The sequence below is a fragment of the Eutrema salsugineum genome, unplaced genomic scaffold, assembly GCF_000478725.1.
Source record: "Eutrema salsugineum unplaced genomic scaffold, Eutsalg1_0 scaffold_1, whole genome shotgun sequence".
Taxonomy (NCBI): Eukaryota; Viridiplantae; Streptophyta; class Magnoliopsida; order Brassicales; family Brassicaceae; genus Eutrema; species Eutrema salsugineum.
In genome coordinates, this window is record NW_006256909.1 from 15239459 (window position 1) to 15249095 (window position 9637).

A 9637-nucleotide genomic window follows, 5' to 3' on the forward strand; every position below is an offset into this window, starting at 1 on the left:
GAAATAGTGATAGTTTAATACGAACCTTCCAACTTCACTCGTTTGTAATTTGTTTATTAAGTTACTTTAAATTTCAGTTAACCACTGATCTCTGCACACATAATGAAATTAATATAACCACAAAAGTGTGATTTTTCTAAATTCTTTTCTTGGGATTTGATAACAATTTAGCCACATAGGGATAGTCTTTTTGTCTAACTTTGTTTCTGGAAAAACTGAGAAAATGATTTTAGAGATAATAGTTGGCTACTAATCTGGCCGGAATGCATGGATATATTTTTTTTCCTCTGCTTTCTAAAACTGAGAAAATGATTTTAGAGATAATTCTCCTCTTCTTTTCTTTCTTTCTTTCTTTCTTTCTTTCTTTCTTTTTTTTTTTTTTTTTTTTTTTTTTTAAGTCTAGTTAGAACTGCTATAATATCAGCAGGGAGGCGATCAGAAAGGAGACAAAGCTTCTAGGGTTTTCGGAGGAGTACTGCCCAAGCTAGGGCATGGCGGCGCTAATTCCGACGGTTCCTCAGCCGGAGGAGAGCGCTCCGGTGATTCAGAAGGGCGGCGATGATGTTGATGGAGCTTCGGGGAAGGATCGGGAATTGGGGAGTTCGATAAAAGTTGGTGTAAAGTCAGGTGAGGAGTTAGGGCAGGGAAAGGATACTTCGTTGGAGGAGGTGAAGGAGGGTTCGTCGGAGGTGATAAAGGAGTCAGAAGAGCTTCTAAGTCTTCTGTCTACTGTTGGTGGTGATCACGATAGTAGATCGAACTCAGGAAAAGAGGAGAACGCTGTGAAGGAGGATCGTTCGGGAAAATCATGGGCATCGGTAGCTGCTCCGAGATCGGGATTGCAGAAATATGTTGTTGAAGTGGAAGACATTAACAGAGTGGAAACTATTCATGTTCCGGACAGTGTTTTCGAGAACACTCCTCCGCTATGGGAGGATTGCATCGTTGGGAAGTTTGTGTCGAAGGCTCCTCATGTGGCGATGGTACACATGACCGTGAATAAGATCTGGACGATAGGAAACAAATCGATCAAAGTTGACGTGTTTGTGGTCGATGACACGACGATTAAATTCAAAATTCCTGATGCATCGATAAGAGCAAGAGGAATGTGGAGTATTAAAAACACTCCAATGATAGTATCCAAATGGAGGCCAATCGTTGAAGAAGCGCAGCCGGAGGTGAAGTCTATCCCGATGTGGGTTGTAGTACGAAATGTCCCTCGATCCATGTACTCATGGAAGGGATTAAGCTTCCTAACAAGTCCGTTGGGAGAGCCAAAACAGCTGCACTCAGATACTTTGTGGGCAAAAAGTTTTGATGAAGCGAGAGTGTTTGTGGAGGTAAATTTGGAACAAAATCTTCCGGAAGCTTTCAGTTTCAAATCCAGTAAGGGTGTCGATATAGTCGTATACTATGAGTTCCCGTGGTTGCCTCCAAGATGTTTGGCTTGTGCAAAGTGGGGACATGTATCAGCGGAATGTAGGGCCACCCCTGGGGATAAGTTAATTCTCAGACGAGATTCTTTATCCAATGCAGCAGGGAAAGAAAATGGGATAAACCAATCTGGGTCAAAAGCGGAGGCTGTGGTAGTTCATCGGGAGGAAGAGACTATACCACCGGTGCTGACATCACCTGTTAAGACTGCGGAGCATCGGGAGCAGGAGATATCAGAAGATAGGCAGGAAAAAACAGTTGGACCCTCGTCAAAGAAAGCAGAGGAGAAAAGATCGAAAGTGTCGGGGCAGAGAACAGAGGTTTCGAAAACTCAAGAAACGGAGGAGTGGGAAAAGGTGAAATCACCTGCTAAGCCAAGGAATAAGGCAGGAAAAGATAAACAGTTGGAGGCAGATGAGGTTATTTCCCCTTCTCGGTTCACTTCTCTAGTGAGTGAAAATGAGCTGGAGGAAATTGAGGAAGGAGAAATAGATGAAAATACAGAGTGTGAGGCTGATGATCAGTTGCAGGGGAAGGAAGACGGAGAAATAAGCCACCGGGAACTGGGAAAACCGCCACCGGGTGGAAGAGTTTTATTACCTCGAGGATCTAAATCTTCGCATCGATACCTACATGCTGCTTCAAATCCGACTTCTACACAGGGCTCGGGCAAGAAGAAAAAGAGTAAACCAAGTAAAAAAAAAAATCATTAATGTCTGGATTCTTCTGGAACATTAGAGGTATTAACAAAAACAGAAAACAAAAAATTGTAAAGAGCTGGTGTCGTGAAAACGATTTTCTTTTTGGGGGTGTGATCGAGACTCGGGTTAAAGAAGGTAAGGCGATGGATATTGTTACTGAGATGTTTCCAGGATGGTCGTTCATGAGCAATTACGAACATCATCGGCTGGGGAGGATTTGGGTGGTTTGGTGTGAGACAGTTCGAATTACACCAGTCTTTAAGAGTGATCAAATGATCACGGTGCTAGTAAAGAAGCTTGGCGATGAGGACGAATTCTTGTGTTCATTCATTTATGGATCTAATTTCACGGATGATAGGAGAGTCTTGTGGGAGGATGTACGAAGCCATTATATATCGCCAATATACTGGAATAAACGCTGGATTATTATGGGGGATTATAATGAGACTCTTTCGACTGAGGAATATTCAGATCCGTCTTCGACTGAAACGAATGGTATGAGGGATTTTCAAGAGCTTGTTAGAGATGGGGATCTTAATGACATGGGATTTCATGGTCCTCTTTTTACCTGGAGCAACAAGAGGGAGGATGGATTGATATGTAAGAATCTGGATAGGGTACTAGTGAATGAGAATTGGTTGAACGATTACCCAAATTCATATTGCGTATTTGAATCTGGAGGATGCTCTGATAATCTAAGATGGCGATTTTATGTGGATGGAGAAATCACAAAACCAAAGCGGCCATTCAAGTTCTCGAATGTCATTGCATCTACGCCTCGTTTTAAAGCAGCATTGCAGGAATATTAGGATGAGACAACTCCTCTGTTTGTCTCCACATCAGCTCTGTTTAGATTTTTGAAAAAACTAAAGAATCTAAAGCCGCTGGTTAGAAGTATCTCCCGAGACATGTTGAGTGATATTTATAAGAGAGTCAAAGAGAATTTCGAGTCCCTGTGTGAGAAGCAGAGAGCAATCTGCAAGCGCCGAGTTTAGCTCTGCAGCAAGAGTAAAACGATGCCTATATACGATGGGAGCAATCTGCGCATATAGAGGAAAGATATCTGATGCAAAAGGCAAAAATCAGCTGGTTAAATAATGGAGATCGCAATTGAAAAGTATTCCATAGAGCTGTGAAAATCAGAGAGGTGAGGAATGGAATAAAGGAGCTGGAGACTAATGAGGGTACTCTGATTCATAGCAAAGAAGAAATAAAATTGGAGGCTGTAAAACATTTTGAGACATTCTTAAATGCTTGTCCAACTGATTTACAAGCCACATCTGCAGCATAAATTGGTGAACTTATTGATTTTCGTTGCTCGGAAGCGGATAGACAGGCTCTAATATCAGACGTAACAGAAGCGGAAATCAAAGATGTCTTATTTGCGATGGCTCTGAACAAATCCCTTGGACCGGATGGATACACAGTCGAATTTTTTAAAGAAAGTTGGTCGATTATTGGCAAGGATCTGGTAAGTGGAGTTCAATCCTTTTTTGTTAAAGGATTCTTACCGAAGGGAGTTAATTCGACTATACTTGCGCTCATCCCAAAGAAAGAAGGGGCAAAGCTGATGAAGGACTATCGTCCGATTGCGTGCTGCAATGTAATTTATAAGCTGATATCGAAAATATTGGCCAATAGATTGCGGAAGTTGCTGCCGAGTTTCATATCTCCAAATCAAACGACATTCGTCAAGGATCGTCTTCTCATTGAAAACGTCCTTTTAGCTTCTGAGTTGGTTTCAGGGTATCACCTAAACACGATTTCTTCTAGGTGCGCTATCAAGATTGACATATCGAAAGCTTTCGGTACTGTTCAATGGGATTTCCTGCTCAATATTCTGGAGGCTTTGAATTTTTCCTTGGCATTCATTCATTGGATTCGACTGTGCGTAACCACAGCGTCGTTTTCAGTTCAAGTTAATGGAGAGTTGGCTGGGTATTTCGAGAGTTCGAGAGGATTACGACAAGGATGTTCATTGTCACCTTATCTCTTTGTTATATGTATGGAAGTTCTGTCTAGATTGCTGGATAAGGTAGTAATACAGGAGCGATTTGGGTATCATCCAAAATGTTCGAATATGAAGCTTACTCATCTTTGTTTTGTGGACGATCTCATGATCTTCTCGGACGGTACCTTGCGATCAATAGAGGGGATTAAGACGGTCTTTGATGAATTTGCTCGAATGTCGGGGCTTTGTATAAGTGAGGAAAAGTCCACGATCTATTTGGCTGGGGTGTCACAGACGGTGAGAGATAACATTTCCCAGCGATTCGCATACGAATTTGGGTCTCTTCCGGTTCGTTATTTAGGCCTGCTGCTTTTGACAAAGAAAATGAGGTCTCTCGATTACACTCCATTGATCGACAAGATAAATCGCAAGGTGACGTCTTGGACGGCCAGAAGTATATCTTTTGCAGGTCGCCTGCAGTTGTTATCTTCGGTGATAGCAAGCCTTACGAATTTCTGGATGCGGTGTTCTGGTTGCCAAATGAATGCGTTGAGAAAATCGAAAGCATCTGTTCTGCTTTCCTCTGGTCTGGGCCGGCTTTAAATCCAAGAAAGGCAAAGGTAGCTTGGAAGGATGTTTGTCGACCAAGGGATGAAGGAGGTTTGGGGCTGAAAAATCTAAGAGAAGCTAATGAGGTTGCGATTCTCAAGCTGTTCTGGCGAGCCACAACGGCAAGGGATTCACTCTGGGTTCAATGGGTAACTTCAAATCGCATGAGGCATGGTTCGATATGGTTAACTCCTGCATCGGGTTCTAGCTATAACTTGAGTTCATGTGTTTGGAAACAAATCTTAAAAGTCAAGGATAAGGATGCATCTTTCCTAAAGATAGAATTGGGAAACAGTGCAAGAGCTCTGTTTTGGCACGATAGATGGTCACCGATGGGGGATTTAAAGGCATTGCTTGGAGATCGGGGGTTCATTGATCTGGGTATTGATGTCGCCTCCACACTTCGCGACGTCTTTAATACTCATCGAAGACGACGACACAGGCTTTCGATATTAAACCAAATCGAAGATGCAATTGAGACTGCTAAAGCTAGTATCCAACCGAATTTAGAGGATTCATACCTATGGCGTGTGAAAGATGATGTTTACAAAGCTTCTTTTAGTACCAGAGCTACTCGGGATTTGATTAGATCTTCTTCTCCGAAGGTTCCTTGGGCAAAGGGGATATGGTTTATACACCACAACCCTAAATATAGCTTCATCACCTGGCTTGCTCTGCAAAACAGACTAAGTACAGGGGATAGGATGTCATACTGGAACGGAAATATTCCTACAGCTTGTGTTCTCTGCAATCAGCATTTAGAAACCTACAGCCATTTGTTCTTCGCTTGTTCCTTTTCGATACAAGTGTGGAACAATGTAGCACAAGATCTTCTGCGACAGGATTTCTCATCAAATTGGACATTGCTGCTTAATCTGATTTCATCACCCTATGAAACCAGATTACACACGTTTATCATTCGCTACCTGTTCCAGTCTACTATCTACTTGCTATGGAGAGAAAGGAATGAGAGAAGGCATGGAGGAAACCCTTCACCAGCGTTGAAACTAATAAAGGAAATTGACAAAGGACTCAGGAATCGGTTCAATGCTATTCGTCTTCTTGGGGATAGTTGTTACGACGACGGACTACAACTTTGGCTGGCCTCAAGACCAGCCTCTTAGTGTCTCGCAATCTGGTAGCTGTAGGAAAGTTGATTCATATGTAATAACTTACGGACTATAACTATCAGGATCACATGTCTCATGTAAAAACGTTATATACAATTTAACATACATCCAAGAAAAAAAAAAATCAGAATGAACATTTTTTATAACCATAGAAAGGCTAGCACGTAAATCGATTCCAGCGACTGGATCAATAAAAAGACGGTGTTATCATACTCGATTACTCACTATTATTGAAAGCAAACAACACAACCATCAGTCTCCTTAGTTCGACAACCCCTAAACCAAAAACATGGTTAGTTATACCCGAATCCAGATTAGGTATAACCGTATAAGCCAATCTCTATAACTACTTTTGTTAACATTTGGAAAAGAAAAAAGCTAAAAAATGTGCGGTGCGGAAAAATAGATGGTGACTTTCCAATAGAAGGACAACTTTTACTAAAAACTTCGCTTGTCCAAGCACACTACACACACACACACTACTATGGTCGAGGAGAAGTGTGGTTCATGGATCATTTGACCGATACATTTTCCTCCTTTTGTTTGTTAGGTTGTGATCATAGTTGTTTTCCAAGGAGTTCTGACCTTATTCCAAAAGCAAATATCGTACTTATATTTCTTACCAAACATCAAATTGAACTTTAAATCACATTGACCAAGTGGCATAGCTTAAGCGTAATAACTCGATGTTCTTTAATTCAAAATATAGCTGAACAAAGAGAGAGCTTGAAGCTCGTTGATTCGAAGGAATAGATGAAAAATAGGAAAGATAAATGCTTGTAATTCTGAATAGTTTAATATAACAAATGCCTTTCAAGTTTACACAATAAAAAGACTCTTAAGCATAGCTTAAGGCCAGTCTGCTCCTAAAACACGTGCTCATGGTTAACATTAGAGATGGTAAACAGGCTCATTTCTGGTCTGATAGTCCGTTACCAATGGCGTGAATGAGCCTGTTTACCATTCAATAAGAAGGAGCTATAGATTCAGTCTTGCGCAGCCAAAAAGTTTTAGGGAGAGGGAGTTTACGAATTTGCTTATGAGCCATTTCCAAATTTTCAAGGCTTCTTTTGATCGTTGCTGAATATTGTGAAAGCTTGAAAGATTGAGAGATTTATAGTAGAATTTGCAGGTCTAAGACGCTTACAAAGCCTAGTCTGGTCTTAGCAAAGCCAGAGATACTTAAATCTTCTCCGTTAACATAATATTGGAAATCAGATAAATAACTAGATTGAAAAGTGAAGGTACTAAATGGAGATATATACTGAAGTTTGAGACAGAGAGACTATGTAGGGATATCTGAAGGTCCAGAAGCATCAAAGAGAGAGGAATTTATCCAGCCAAAGTTCATTGCAAGGAGCTCTATCGAGTTTTCTTACGATAGGATTCAAAGATGACAGTTTTTCCAAATGAGAAAACATCACGGTTTAGCATATCATTCAACTAGCTAATGGCGAGACAGTTATGGAATTTAACATATCTTGATGAGTGACTGCAAACGGGTGAACAAAGAATAACTCATCAGATGATAGAACCTTGTTAAAATCTCCCAACATCAGCCAAGAGGAACGAGACAAAGTATGAGATGAGACCAGCTAAACAATAAAATCAATATTCTATGTGGACATAAACTGAAATAATTTAGAGAAAAACCAATCATAGAATATACCATCAAGCTTTTGAGTTTTTCCAAGACCTTAAATAATGTATTAATTTTTTCACGTTTATATTTATATTTACCCTTCATAATCATGAGGTATTCACATTCATCCTTAGTGATATTTAGCCTTGGTGCAACCATGGTTTGAAATCTCTTAGAAGTTCACTAATTACTCACAGAAAGAGATAAAAAAAAAAATCATGTAGGTTTCCCAACATCAATAACATTAGAGCACAGGAAATCAAACCCAAGTCGTAATGAAATATTCAAAACCTATATATTCAAATAACTACAAAAACAAACAAGCGAAGCAGATCTAGTAACCAGAGAAGAATCATAAGAAACATTGAAGTTGACTTTGAAGCGACAATGAGACAATTCAAACCTAATATAATCAGAATATTATCCAGCCTTATAATTCGAAATAAGAATGAAACATTCACAGTCACAACTTTTTTTTTTTTTTACTGAATTACCATTTCATTAATTAAAAGAAAAATGATACTTAGCTACACCAACTATACTTCATCACATAGTCACATATGCAGACTATATTAATGCATTGCTACCTACACGAACTATATGATCTACCATAGCGACATGTATGAATTAACAAAAATTATGTGATTAACATCATAGGCATCTCAGGAGTTAACAGAACAGTGTATCGGATAAATGATTCCTACCCAGTATAAATTTATGTATCAAAAAATATTCGACTATTTAATTAATATACCAAAAACTACAAAATATATAATTAATGTATCCAAAACTACACAATATATAATTATATAGTGTATACAGAACTAAACGATAATATTATATGTAGCTGAATGCAACACCAATTAACAATGCTATACATAAACAGTAATCATGACATATAAACCACAAAAAAAAAACTAAAAATCAGTTGATACGAGTTTGAGAATGCTATACATAAAAAGTAATCTAGAACCCATCTACGAATAATAGATCTGATCCTACAACAATCACCAATTTAAAATGTAAATGAAGTCAAGAAGTCTTACTATTTTATAAAGTCATGAACAGTTGAAACTCATTCAGGAATCACAACCAACATTTGGTGGACAAAAGACTCAGCATTGGTATTTAACAGACAAGATGAAAGCTTTCTAGACAATATGCATAAAAGCAATTAGTAACACAACAAAAACACAAATAATAAGTGAAATCACAGATAATTTCAAGCAGCTAATGTGAAATCACTGGAAACCATCTATATCGTCCCTTAATTTTTTTAAAAAAATTTTATGCATAATAGAAGAAGAAAAAGTAGCATCTGACCTCGAATGTTTCCATAATTACAGTCATTCTCTTATTTATTTTGTTAATTCACATGTTATTTTAATCTTTGCATATATATAAAATGGTAACAATTATGTCACAATATTTTATCACCAAACAAAAAATCACTAACAGGTCGGTCCTTAGAATTATGAGGCCAGAAAAAATTAATAAAAATATTGATTATTTAATTTTATTTTTTACAATTTGGAGGCAAAATATTTATGTATTTTAACTCAGAAAATTGCTAATCACAAAAATGATATATTTAATAGTCAAATTTAATTTGTTTTCTTAATATGCGTGTTTTTCTCATACTATAATTTCAACAAAGTTTCGTATGAAAATCATCACAAAATTATTACAAAACAATTAGTTATGGACCAAACATCGTGTAGTTTTGGTGTTGCATTCAACTAAATATAATATTGTCATGTAGTTCTGGATACATTAATTATACATTGTGTAGTTTTAGATATATTAATTATACATCATATAGTTCTTAGTATATTAATTATATAGTCGTGTCGTTTGTGATACATAAATTTATACTGTGCCGGAATCATTCCTCCGGTATACTGTTTCATTAATTCCAGAGATGCCTATGATGTTAACCACATAATTTTGTTAATCATACATGTCGCTATGGTAGATCATATAGTTCATGTAGTTAGCGATGCATTAATATAGTTTGTATGTGTGGTCATGTGATGATGTATAGTTCATGTAACTAGCTATCATTTTTCCTTAATTAAAGGGAGGAATACATCGTCCCCAACGGGGTTACAGCTCGATTTCTCAGATCAATCACTATGATCTGCATACCAAAAATGAAGGAATAGCTAAG

The 9637-nt window shown here is 38.1% G+C and overlaps 1 protein-coding gene across 1 annotated transcript; it reads left to right on the forward strand.

The window, feature by feature from the left end:
- Positions 1 to 491: 491 nt before the first annotated feature.
- Positions 492 to 2944, forward strand: LOC112082061. The gene is made up of 2 exons (XM_024149154.1): positions 492 to 2127; positions 2307 to 2944. Exons 1-2 carry the CDS (start codon positions 492 to 494, stop codon positions 2942 to 2944), a joined length of 2274 nt encoding a protein of 757 aa, XP_024004922.1.
- The last annotated feature ends 6693 nt before the right edge of the window (positions 2945 to 9637 follow it).